The sequence below is a fragment of the Balaenoptera ricei genome, chromosome 9 (genome assembly GCF_028023285.1).
Source record: "Balaenoptera ricei isolate mBalRic1 chromosome 9, mBalRic1.hap2, whole genome shotgun sequence".
NCBI lineage: Eukaryota > Metazoa > Chordata > Mammalia > Artiodactyla > Balaenopteridae > Balaenoptera > Balaenoptera ricei.
This window is the reverse complement of record NC_082647.1, coordinates 65,370,727-65,384,954: the sequence shown is the minus strand read 5'-3', so window position 1 is coordinate 65,384,954 and position 14,228 is coordinate 65,370,727. Positions and strand designations below refer to the sequence as shown.

The window sequence follows — 14,228 nt, the reverse complement described above, 5'->3', positions numbered from 1 at the left end:
TAGAAACAAAAAAGAAGTTACAACGGACACTAGAGAAAGATAAAGGATCATAAAAGACTACTACAAGCAACTATATGCTAATAAAATGGACAAATTCTTAGAAAGGTACAATCTCCCAAGACTGAACCAGGAAGAAATAGAAAATATGAACAGACAAATCACAAGTACTGAAATTGAAACCGGGATTAAAAAACTCCCAACAAACAAAAGTCCAAGACCAGATGGCTTCACAGGCAAATTCTATCAAACATTTAGAGAAGAGTTAATGCCTATGCTTCTCAAACTATTCTAAAAAATCTCAGCGGAAGGAACACTCCCAAACTAATTCTATGAGGCCACCATCACCCTGATACCAAAACCAGAAAAAGATACCACACACACAAAAAAAGAAAATTACAGGCCAATATCACTGATGAACATAGATGCAAAAATCCTCAACAAAATACTAGCAAACCAAATCCAACAATACATTAAAAGGATCATACACCATAATCAAGTGGGATTTATCCCAGGGATGCAAGGATTTTTCAATGTCTGCAAATCAATCAGTGTGATATACCACATCAACAAATTTAAGAATAAAAACCACATGACCATCTCAATAAATGCAGAAAAATCTTCTGACAAAATTCAACACCGATTTAGGATAAAAACTCTCCAGAAAGTGGGCATAGAGGAAACATACCTCAACATAATAAAGGTCATATATGACAAACTACAGCTAACATCATACTCAATGGTGAAAAGCTGAAAGCATTTTCCCTAAGATCAGGAACAAGACAAGGATTTCCACTCTTGTCACTTCATTCAACACAGTTTTGGAAGTCCTAGCTCTGGCAATCAGAGAAGAAAAAGAAACAAAGGGAATCCAAATTGGAAAAGAAGAAGTAAAACTGTCACTGTTTGCAGATGACATGACACTATACATAGAAAATCCTAAAGATGCTACCAGAAAACTACTAGAGCTCGTCAATGAATGTGGTACAGTTGCAGGATACAAAATTAACACACAGAAATCTGTTGCATTTCTATACACTAACAACAAAAGATCAGAAAGAGAAATTAAAGAAACAATCCCATTTACAGTCACATCAAAAAGAATAAAATACCTAGGAATAAACCTACCAAAGGAAGCAAAAGATCTTTACTACGAAAACTATAAGATGCTGATGAAAGAAATCAAAGATGACATAAACAGATGGAAAGATATACTGTGTTCTTGGATTGGAAGAATCAATACTGCCAAAATGGCTATACTACCCAAGGCAATCTACAGATTCAGTGCAATCCCTATCAAATTACCAATGGCATTTTTCACAGAACTAGAACAAAAAAAATTTTACAATTTGTATGGAAACACAAAAGACCCCACAGAGATAAGGCAATCTTCAGAAAGAAAAATGGAGCTAGTGGAATCCGGCTACCTGACTGCAGACTATACTACAAAGCTACAGTCATCAAAACAGTATGGTATTGGCACAAAAACAGAAATATAGATCAATGGAACAGGATAGAAAGCCCAGAAGTATACCCATGCACCTATGGTCAGTTAATCTAAGACAAAGGAGGCAAGACTATACAATGGAGAAAAAACAGCCTTTTCAATAAGTGGTGCTGAGAAAACTGGAGAGATACACGTAAAAAAATGAAATTAAAATATTCTTTAGGGGGCTTCCCTGGTGGCGCAGTGGTTGAGAATCTGCCTGCCAATGCAGGGGACACGGGTTCGAGCCCTGGTCTGGGAAGATCCCACATGCCGTGGAGCAACTAGGCCCATGAGCCACAACTACTGAGCCTGTGCGTCTGGAGCCTTTGCTCTGCAACAAGAGAGGCCGTGATAGTGAGAGGCCCGCACACCGCGATGAAGAGTGGCCCCCCGCTTGCCGCAAAAGGAGAAAGCCCTTGCACAGAAACGAAGACCCAACACAGCCAAAAAATAAATTAATTAAAAAATATATATATATTCTTTAATACCATACACAAAAATAAATTCCAAATGCATTAAAGACCTAAATGTAAGACCAGATGCTACAAAACTCTTAGAGGATAATATAGGCAGACACTCTTTGACATAAATCACAGCAATATCTTTTTTGATCTGTCTCTCCTAGAGTAAGGGAAATAAAAATGAAAATAAACAAATAGAACCTAATCAAACTCAAATCTTTTGCACATCAAAGGAAACCATAAACAAAACAAAAAGACAACCCACAGAATGGGAGAAAATATTTGCAAACAATGAGACTGACAAGGGATTAATCTCCAAAATTTACAAACAGTTCATGCAGCTGAATATCAAAAAAACAACAACCCAATCGAAATAACAGGCAGAATACGTAAATAGACATTTCTCCAAGAAAACACACACGTGGCCACTAGGCACATGAAAAGATGCTCAACATCGCTAATTATTAGAGAAATGCACATCAAAACTACAATGAGGTACCACCGCACACCAGTCAGAATGGCCATCATTAAAAAGTCTACTAATAACAGGGACTTCCCTGGTGGCAAAGTGGTTAAGAATTGCCTGCCAATGCAGGGGACACGGGTTCAAGCCTTGGTCTGGGAAGATCTCACATGTCGCAGAGCAACTAAGCCCGTGTGCCACAACTACTGAGGCTGCACTCTAGAGCCCATGAGCCACAACTACTGAGCCCACATGCCACAACTACTGAAGCCTGCATGCCTACAGCCCGTGCTCCACAACAAGAGAAGGCACTGCAATGAGAAGCCTGCTCACCGCAACTAAGAGTAGCCCCCACCTGCCACAACTAGAGAAAGCCCACATACAGAAACGAAGACCCAATGCAGCCAAAAATAAATAAATTTATTATAAAAAAGTCTACAAATAAATGCTGGAGTAGGTGTGGAGAAAAGGGAACCCTCCTACACTACTGGTGGGAATGTAAATTGGTACAACCTCTATGGAGAACAGTACAGGGGTTCCTCAGAAAACTAAAAATAGAATTGCCATATGATCCAGAAATCCCACTCCTGGGCATATATCCAGACAAAACTGTAATTCAAAAAGATATACACACCCCAATGTTCATTGCTGTACTATTTACGATAGCCAAGAAATGGAAGCAACCTAAATGTCCATCGACAGAGGAATGGATAAAGAAGATGTGGTGCATATATACAATGGAATATTACTAAGCCATTAAGAAGAATGAAATAATGCCATTTGCAGCAACATGGATGGACCTGGAGCTTATCATACTAAGTGAAGTAAGTCAGACGGAGAAAGACAAATATCATATGATATCGTTTATATGCAAAATCTAAAAAAAAATGATACAAACAAACTTATTTACAAAATAGAAACAGACTCAGACTTAGAGAATGGACTTATGGTTACCACGGGGGGAAGGGCTGTGGGAAGGGATAGTTAGGGACTTTGGGACTGACATGTACACACTGCTGCTATATTTAAAATAGGCAACCAACAAGGACCTACTGTATAGCACAGGGAACTCTGCTCAATACTCTGTAATAACCTAAATGAGCAAAGAATTTTTAAAAGAATAAATACATGTATATGAATAACTGAATCACTTTGCCCTACACCTGAAACTAACACAACATTGTTAATCAACTCTACTCCAAAATAAAATAAAAATTTAAAACAAATACAATATTAAGTCTATATCTTATATGTAAGTATACAACATAATTTTAAAGTATCAGTTTGTTGAAGTTTGCCTTGTTTTAAAATTGCAAAAACATTAATTTTTAGCTTAAAAACTTTTTAGTAACTGAAGAATTTGTAAAATACATAAAACAATGGTTCTTATTCCTGACCACTCATTAAAATAATTTTAGAAGCTTGTAAAAAACAAAAATGTCTGTCTTCGATCCCTCTCTCTCCCCTCCTTCCTGAACAATTCAATCTAAAAGCCATCAGGTTATGGCAAGCAAAGAAGGTGTCCATGCAGCAGGGGAATGGAGGGTGATAGGAGATTAGTTTTACAACAGGGGATTAATCTTATAATATATATCAAGGATAATGGGAGCCAGTTTTCAGTGAGGGAGTTATAAACATGAAAAGGGAAAAAACCAGAATGGTTTCCAATATCTATGAAGACAAAGAAAAGTAAATGTGTATGTCTATGAATGTACATACATACATCTAGTCCTTGGCTATGTCTACTGAGAAGACCTAGGAGAAGCAACATCCCAGTAACAATGAGCACATCTAGTACCATGATCTTAGTTTCTAAATACCATTTTCCACTAAAAGGGAAGCAGAGCTCCTTGGAGAAATCACTGGTTCCAGGAGTAGGGGAAGGGAAAGAACAAGGTGAGCCTAGAACACCTTTAGTAAGGAAGCACTCAAAGATTTCTGGGATCATATGAAAAGAACACAGAAGCCAGCCTGAAGTGGCTCTCATTAGCCAAATTTGAGACAATTCAAACATCAAAATAAATAATGATAAAAACCAATATAACCTACTGAAAACAGAAAATGAAAGTCTGATAAGGAATAGGATATTTACACAGTCTCAAGGTTCTTCCCTACAAATTACTTATTAATTAGAAAGGGGAAGAGAATGGAGAAGACTTGCAGAGAACTCCTCAGTCAAGTGATTAAAGTTAGCATCACCATTTATGGTTCATATTGAAATCATGTGTCACCTGATAGAATGCATACTGCATCACATCTGTGGTATTTTTATCAGAGATGCACAAATCTAACCACAAGAAAAGATCATAAAAATGCAAAGTAAAAGTCTACAAAATAACTGCCCTGTAATCTTCAAAAGTGGCGATGAAATGACAGTCAAGGAAAGACTAAGGGACTTTCCAGATTAAAGACTGAAGAAACATAAAAACTAAATGCAACGAATGATTCTGTATTGGATCATTTTGCTATTAAGGACGTTACTGGGACAAATGGCAAACCTAGAATGAGGTCTGAGGATTAGATGGTAACGGTGTATCAATGTTAATTTCCTGATTTTGTCAGTTATATTCCGGATATGTAGGAGGATGAGAAAACACTGACAGATGTAAAGCAGTGGTGTGTCAAAAAGACTTTCAGGAAGGTTACTCTAGTAGCAGTGTGGGACTATGATCTCCAAACACTGTTGTTGATGTACCCCAATACTAAAATATCTTAAATACATACCTTAATAAGTACATATGTGTGAAGTTATATACCTATTCTACAGCAGTAACCTGTTACTTACATTAGAAAACACACTCAGACATAGAAATTAAAATGGAATGCTACATAGAATTAATTTAATTAGTCATCTTGTCTATCTCCTGAGGTACAAACACTTCATTTTGAAGGAACCTAGTGAAGAGAACGGATAAAAGAGGAGATGAGTCTGGCAGACTTATTTAGATAGCCTCTAAAATAGGAGGAACTGATAGAATGAGGAAAAAGTGAGGCACTGAATCAAGGCAGTAACAGTGGAGAAAAGGAGCAAAGAGTAAACCATAGAAATATTTAAGGAAGAACACTTTTACAGGACTCAGCAAGTGATTTTCTATTTGGGACAGGATGAAGAAGACTTGAAGATGATTCCAGGTATTTGGCTTGGGAGAATGGATGAAAGTAAAGATGAAAGAAGAAATAAAAGATGGGTGAGGTGGAGGAGAAAGAATAAAATAACATTGCTTTTCCAGGCATATAGCATTCATTTGTAACAGTATTTTCACAACACAGCAAAGAGCAAGAGAAAAAAACCTAATGCATGGTGATCAGTAGCAATGAACTAGCCCCACTGAATAAAAACATAGCACACTGTCTTGGATAGCTGCTGCCTTAGTCAAGTATCTTTGAAGCATAGCCTATGGGAGAAAGTATATTTTGTGCATGTGTTTGAATGTGTGCAGATTTGTGTCTCCGTGTGTGTTACATGTAATGTATATATCTGAATCCATGTAGCTGGTCATTTTTCATGAAATCTAAAGTGACTACCTAGGTTTATGAAGGATTGATAAGGCAGAGAAAGTCTTATCATGCCATACTTTGTGGATCTGGGTAGAATAAAAGTCATTCTATATACAAATATTGAATCATTATGTTGTATATCTGAAACTAACATAATAAGTCAATTATATCTCAATTAAAAAATCATTCTACTGCTAGGTAAATTGTTATTAAATAAATATCATTAATTTATTATCATTAATTATATATTATTAATTTAATATAGTTTATTTTACCTTTCATGAGCTAAAGCTTAATATGGATTGAGATATGATGAATCTTGTTAGACTTTTGTGGAATTTCTATACTTCCTATAATTAAAAGCAATAGGCAGGATTAGCGACAGAAGATTTTTGCTCTTATAAAGGTTACAGCAAAAAAACCCATTACTTGAAAGACAAAGTCATATATAAATACATTATGCTACTCAGAGTATACATGGCAATATTTTAGCGTTTCCCCTGGTATGCAAAATTTGGAGACAATGTCAACAGTTAAATAATACTTAAAGTGCAATGCATTTTCAAGTACATTTTCAGCTACACACTCATACCATATATAATCTAAAATTCTAAGCAAAATAAATAATTTATTACTTGGGAGTCAAATTTTTATAATAAATGTTAAGACTTCTTGGACTTAATAATCCTGACTACCATAAAGAAAGAAAGTTGGATATATATTTTATGGCTATAACAATTTTATATTCACTTTTCCCCACCTAAATTTATTGGCTACTGATTCCTTTCTCCTGGCAATAACTACTTCTACCTTAGCTTTTCATACTATTAAAATAAATGAACATGGCAAATATACTTAGTATTACCTAAAAAATACCATTCCACCAAAGCAAATAGAGCAGAATGAAGGACAAGCAAAATATATTAACTTTTATTGTGGATTTCTTTTAGGCCCCAAAATGATACTAATTTTCTTGACTCAAATGTTAACAATATACTGCTTTCTGAATTTAAAAGCTTCTGCAGCAATTTACTGAATTATAAAGCATGACATTATCTATCATTGTTTTCTTCTTGGGACCCAATACTAGCAAACACCTTACAAGAGAAAATGTAAACAGAAATTTACTTGTCAGGAATAAGTTTTCAAGGTGAGCAAAACAGAGTTGATGTAACACAAGTATTCAAGGGAATGAATTAATTTTCCTTAACTTCCAGCTTAACTATTATATTAAGCTTAATTTTTCATTGGAAAAAAGTAGAAGTATGTAATATTCATCTTGATATGATAAAAATACAAATCCATTTCACTGCTGTAATCCTTACAATAAACTGCTGTGACATTCGTCAGGTAGATACCATATTTGGATATTTTAAAAGTCTTGGCTGTTTATATCTGGGATTCATTCAATCACAGGTCAAACAGAGTACAGCTAATACAATGCAACTTTTCTAACAATGTGCCTTCCTAATGGATTTCCATTCAGAGTCCAAAGATCTTATTCTCTGGTAGACAGGGAAAAGCAAAATACAAGAACATCTCAATGGCTACTGGCATGCACCTACTGCACTTACAAAATATTCATTTTGTATATTCCCAACATATGTGAAATGTCCTCTTGCATTTTCAATGTTCATTAACAAAATTACTATATAACTTAACAAAGGCACTCTGCAGTTAATTCAATGCTACATATTTACAGTAGTATAAAACCTTTTCAAAAGAATGTATACAAAAAGGCTTATTTATAAAATGCAATAAATCTTTTTTCAAAAATTGCTTTCCTAATTGCTTTTTGAGGGTAGAAGAAAACCCCAAACAAAAAACACACTTAGAAAAATTATATTATACCATAAAGAGTCCCATAAGACAACTATCTAAAATCTATAGTACACCATTACTTTTTTCTCATTTAAATACAATTTCTGGAAAACATTTTTTAATTATGTAATAAAACTTTTTGATATTAAATACGCTCCATCTTAAATCTGGGTCTTAATAAAATAACTGTAAAATAATTCTTGATATTGTATAGTTTAAAACCTTGAGCAAAAATGCTTGATTATTAAATAAAATGCATAAGATTCTATATTAATAATCATTATACAAATTTGTAAAATTTTTAATAAATTTGGTTATTTAAAAAACCCTTTAAATAGCTTTTTTTTTCCTATAGCCAAATGCTTTTCTGCAGTTTTTAATAAATAAACTTTTACAGATGGCTTCTGTGGTAAGCTGGAGTAAATCATTTTAACTGATAAAAAGAATATTTTTGATTCCATGATCAGACAGGAATTCAGTATCAATTTTAATTCACTCTAGGAAAAACAAATGCACTTAAGTGGCATTTAGGAGAGATGGCTTGAGGTCCATATTACAATAGACACTTAACTTCTGTTGTCTATTTAAAGAAGAGTTATTTGATTAACCCACAGGTGACCATACTGTCTTAGTTCAAATATAATTAATATTTCTGTCAAGTAAGTCAAAGCATCAGGGGTCCAGCTATTTACTCACACACTTAAAAAAAGCATATAATAATCTTAAAATGTCAATCGTCATAATTTAAGGTTATAATATTGATATTCAAAAGATTTCAACAGTTTATTATTGGAGATAAACTATGAAACAACCTTATTAGATATTTCATCCTTTCTACTTATCTAAAATAATTACCAGAAAAAATTTTTAGGATATAAAAACTAGTTTTCTCAAAGAGCAAACCTTATAGAACCTTCACAATATACCTACTATATCTTAAGATGAGTCATCTATAAAATTAAATTGGATTTTATTGGTTATTCCCTAGGGGTGGTAAATTAGCAGAGGGTGACTTTTCTGGCTACTAGAGAACTATTTAACATGCTACAGTAATATAGAGAATACACAAAACAGCTAAAATATTTCATAGAGAAAATTTATATAATTCAGTAGAGCTCTTTACTCCTTAATTTAAGGGCAATAAAATCATCAAGGCAATATATTCTTAAAGTGCATAGAGTAAACTGTTGGTCCTTCATATTCCAATTCTCTTTAAAGTTAGGAAGCTGTTGGTGAGATACAGAAAAGCTATCAAAATAAAGAGAAACAACACTTTTTCTTATAAGTTTATCCCCTTACCTTAGAAGATGAAGAATCACACTCCTGACATATCCATCCATAGCCTGTTTGTTTAGGAGACTTTTTCAAAGGAGGATCCAAACAACCAAAATGGTAGCACAGTCTGCATTCATCACACCTGCAGGGTAAACAGATTTACAGTATATTTAAATAATATTAAAAAACACCTTTTTCAGAGAAAAACAGCAAACTACTGTATATTTCAACTGTAACACTGTTAATTCTATCCTTAGCTGACAAGATTATTAAATTAATGTTTATGAAAAAGACAGTCTAAACCTGAAATAAATGCTTTAGGAAAAACAAAATACCAAAACAATAAAATAAACAAAACAAATATCATTCAGAACATTTTGATAGTAGAAATGTTAACAGCATAGGAATAAATTTATATGTATAACCCTATGTGTTCAAAACTAACAAACATTAACATTTTCAATTTTGAACTTCAATAATAATCACTTGCCCATTAGATGGTTTTAAAAGTAATATAAGATATATATAATTCAAGATTATGAATTCAATCTAATATATTGTGGTTATTTAAAAAAACTTTTAAATCTAATGAATTCTACTAGGCTACACTAAGCTTAATTCTATACAATTGATACACCTCATCACTCTCTTTCTCTAAGTTAAGGTAGATAGTAAATAAAATTTCTAATGTTTATAGCATGCTAACATAATCTACAGCAAATAAAAACCATTCTAAGAAGTTTATTTTCTAAAATATAAATTTTCTCAAAAATTTACCTGTCACTTTCAGTGCAATTGGTTTTTCAAAGTACCTCCTAGTACATTTTAAAGCTTATTAACAAATGTTTTGATAGTGTCTTTGCCACCTATGATGTACAAAATCTAAGAAAACTATCATACCTATTCTTCGTTTCAGACAATCTCATCCTGCTGACAATGAAGAAAGATCTGTATTATTTCAGTGTTTTTTAAAAAGAATTTTGCATCAGTTGGAATAACAAGACCAAAATTTAACAACAAATAACAAAGATGTATACATTTTATAGAAAGGGTTATATTCCTCTTATTCTTTGTGTTTTTTTGTAAGTTAAAAAAATAATACTTTCTCCAAACCAATCTGTCACATTCTCTTTATATATAGTTACTCTTATTGATTTAAACCTAAAAAGTTGAGGAATCCATAACTAAGAAAGGAGGATATTTTATAGGACATATATTACTTAACGTACAAAATTACTCTTAAATAACTTTTATTAGAAAAAAAGGAGAAGGAGTTATTGTGATAAACAACATGCAAAGAAAAGCAATTTATTTTCACAATAAAGGGAACTATAAATCTACATTTATAGTAAAAATTTCATGTCATGCTATAAAACCCAATCTCCCAAAGACCCATTTCAGAAATCAAAAGTTTCAGAAAATTTAGCAACTTAGCTAAGTTATTCAGGTATAAAGAAGTTTAAAACACAATTATGTGTCTTAAGTTTAGGCACTCCTTCCTCTACAACTTCCTTCTCATAAACCAAATAAACTTATGTACTTTTCCAAAAACCTTCACTTAGACTCAAGAGATGGACTTGAATAAAAATGTTTACTATAATAATTCTAGCTATACAAAAAAATCAAATCAAATAGGAATAACAAACAGTACTTTATTTACTGTGCCAATATTACAAATAAACCATCCAAAAATATATTTAAAAGCACTTAAAATGTTTAAATACCTGTTGTTCTAGTATTAAGAAAAAGTAATAGATAATATATAGCTAACATCAAACATTACATAAAACTAAATGGCAAGCCCACAAAATTTTGTTCTTCTCAATTCAACTTATTTACCCTTCAATAGTTAAAACTCCAATTACATTAAATACATAGTTAGAGGACCCTTCAGAGTATAAGCATTTATGAGTTATGAGAAGGTTGAGATTTCTAGTTAGCTGAGGGCATATTCCTTCAAGCATGGAAAATAGTATTTCAGTCATCTTTAATGAGAAATTTAAAGAGAATCACATTCTTTGCTTCATCAAGGAAATCCATTAAATATAATTTACTCTATCTTTATCATTCCAGGGTCACAAGTATGAGTAATAGATGCTGCTACATGTCTAACAGTGTGACAGCTTTTTGTGTTTGGACATGAATATCATCAGTCTGCTGTTCTGTTTGAATTCTTGTATTCAACTTTTATAGGTCCTCCTCACTTGCTTAAAAAATATCAGTCACTACTTTCTGACATTGTCAGTGTTATCTGTCTAAGCAGCATTTCCCCGACAATAAGTTTAAAAAAACATGAAAATGAGAACTACTAAGTACATGGACTCAATTTGGGTTAACTATAGTCTTTTTTGCTTAATTTAGGGTTTTTAAGCAAGTTTAGATTGCCAATAATCTGGGCTTTTGATAAGTGAAGAGTTATAGTATTAATGCTTTCCTAGTTTATATCAAATTACAACCTAATTACTGCATATTTACTTTATAAGTCTGTGCCATAATAACTTGCAAATTATGGTTTCTTGTGTACAACTAGAGTCAAACACTATGATGAATATAAAGGTGAATCATAATTCATTACCTTTTACCTTCATGTACATGTGGTTCTTGCTGGTGTGTGTGTGCATGTATATGTATTATGTATATGTACATATATATATTTCAAGCTAATAAATTAAGAACAAGTTTGCTACATTGATATAGTTCAAATTTGTAGCTGATTTCAATTAATTGTAAACTCAAGTTATCTTTCAGCTCAATAATAAATGCAAAAGGGAAAAGAAAGACTTTATATGCTAGATTTGTTAGAAGATAATGTTGAAGTATATGCCATTTGGAAATGACCTAATCCTTACTGATTCCTTCATTAGTGATACTTTTTAGAATGACTTAGTCTACACATGGAACTCATGTACTAGTGATGGGTTCCAGAGGAAAGGAAGAATTTGCTTGTTAGAATCAGGGGTGACATGGGAGTTCTCTCAAGTTATAGCTCACTCAATGGTAAATAAAAACTGTAATTCCAAGACTAAGTAGCAAAAAGGAGTAGTTAATACACTTAGGAACTGCCAAAATCCAGGAGAGGAAAAAACAAAAACAAAAAGAAAAAGAAATAACCTAATCTTGAAATCAATAACTCTGTTAATAAACAAACATATAAATATTAGCCTTTTCTAAAAATGACTAAAATTATTTCCACGTGGAAAAAATATAGTTGTTTCTACACTAAAATATTTAATTGAATAAATCTATAGCTTCATGTGCTGGTAACAAAAATATCCTGAGTGATACAAGGGAACTCCAGCAGAATTTGCAAGAATTAATTCACCATAGACAAATGTAAGAGATGCCATTAAGAACCCTAGAAATCAAAGAACAATTTAGATGGTAAAAATAGTGAATAATTTATTTCATGCACACACACACCATTTTGTAAACTTTAGCAAATTTTGTCAGTCAACAAATTATGGCTAAGTTACAAATATAGCTCATTTTAAAAACTCAAAAATCAGAAGCTCATAAGGATCTGCATTCTGCTACCTAAAAGCTGAAATAGAGTTGAAGTAGTTATTGATCAAATTATTATTTATGACCTCTACATCTACTTCTTACATATACCTGGAAACACGTAATTACAACACATAATATAGTACATATTTAATGTATCAAAATAATAAATCTTGTGCAAAAGCAGTCATTGACCCACAAAAGCAGTGATATAACACAATATACTTTATTAAATAACACAAATGTCTATGTAATAAAAACAGACTATTATACCAATAGCACATATATTAAATAGGATGACAATGTTTTAAAATATTAAAAGATAATATAAAACTAACCTATAAAGATACACTATGTTTTTTAATAAAATGCAAACTGGATGCTTAAAGAATATCCTCTAAACATCTAATAAAACTGTACACATTAACATATTATGGGACATTCTAATATTACAATTTTAAGTGAGATAAAATAAATCTCATTTATAAGAAAAGGAAACCTCATTGTTTAATTAGATTCTTACTAAATACAACTTCCTAGGCATCAGATTCATAATGGATACAGATGTCAATAATAAAGCAGCTATATGTATATGGTCTTTTACACATTCATTAAACAAAATGCAGTGACCAAATAAACATAGTTCTATATGTATTTAAAATACTTACTTAGATATGGTTAAGTATAGCACCCTAGACATAGAAGAGGAAGAAAATGATTTATGTTCATATGTCCTATGATCCATGGGAGCAATCAGTCATGTGTTTATCTGATTACTGAGAAGATGCACACAAGTAAAAAGAAACAACTTATTTATTTCTGTCTACACTTAAGAGACAGGCCAGTGTTCCAAAGGGTTTCTTAAATTCTCTTAATTTCCAATTGATAATTTCACTAGAAGAGTACACTAAATAACTACTTTTCAAAACTAACCAAAAAAAAAGTACACCTCCTATATATATAATTTATAGCCAGATGATCAGCTAAATTTCAGGAAAAAGAGAAATCCACAACATGGGACTTGAAAAGTAATGTACATGTTTTATGACCAGGTTGATCCATAATCATAGCTATTTTTTATGTCAATGAACATTTGATTTAGGTCCCTTCCAAGTCTATATAGAGTAAAATAAAGAACCGACCTTGAAAATATATACTGTTACATCCGTTCAATTAAAAAAAAAAAAAACTCACAACTAAATATCAAGAGAATTGATGGGTTGGATTTTCTTACTTTTTCATCATTTCTATGCAAAAATTCTATAGAAGAATGACCAAAAGAATTGGTCTTAATATTACTTACATAAAATCTTACTAGTAACTGAAACACCTACACAAATATATTAACCAGTAGTGACAGACTCTTTCACTGAACAGTAGCCAATTATTTCAATTATTCCTTTTAAAAGAGGGAGAAAATGCAGGTTTGTGGCCCATGAGTTAAATCACTTTTAAAATAATACAAGCTTGCACAAAATTCTGCACTCTACCAATATTAGAATAACATTTAATATCAATAAAGGCAAACTTTATTCCTTTTTACAACACTTGTAGTGCAAATCACCTATATGAGCATTTTCTAAATAATTAGAAAATATCTTTTATATGATATTTCACAAATAAAGGCTAATGTGGAAGTCTTGAACATATTTTCATTAATGTCACTATAGACTCTCATCACATGCAATAATGAATGAATGAGTGGTAGGAAAGACAAAAATAT

At 32.1% G+C, this 14,228-nt stretch overlaps 1 protein-coding gene across 4 annotated transcripts in view; it reads right to left on the bottom strand.

Annotated features, from left to right (window-relative positions):
* Positions 1–14,228, bottom strand: part of PHF14 (PHD finger protein 14) — a 201,520-nt gene that overhangs the window by 58,987 nt on the left and 128,305 nt on the right. The window contains exons 17-19 of one of the 4 annotated variants that reach the window (XR_009505068.1): positions 9,905–9,934; positions 9,029–9,146; positions 6,184–6,258 (exon numbers count right to left, since the gene is read on the bottom strand). The exons of 1 other annotated variant lie outside the window; for it this stretch is intronic. Coding sequence is in view for 2 of the 3 variants with exons in the window: in XM_059933933.1 (XP_059789916.1) it covers positions 9,029–9,146; positions 9,905–9,934 (148 nt within the window). In the remaining variant the exon portion in view is untranslated. The remainder of the gene's footprint in view (positions 1–6,183; positions 6,259–9,028; positions 9,147–9,904; positions 9,935–14,228) is intronic. 2 more of the 4 variants (XM_059933933.1, XM_059933934.1) reach the window with 2 other exon arrangements.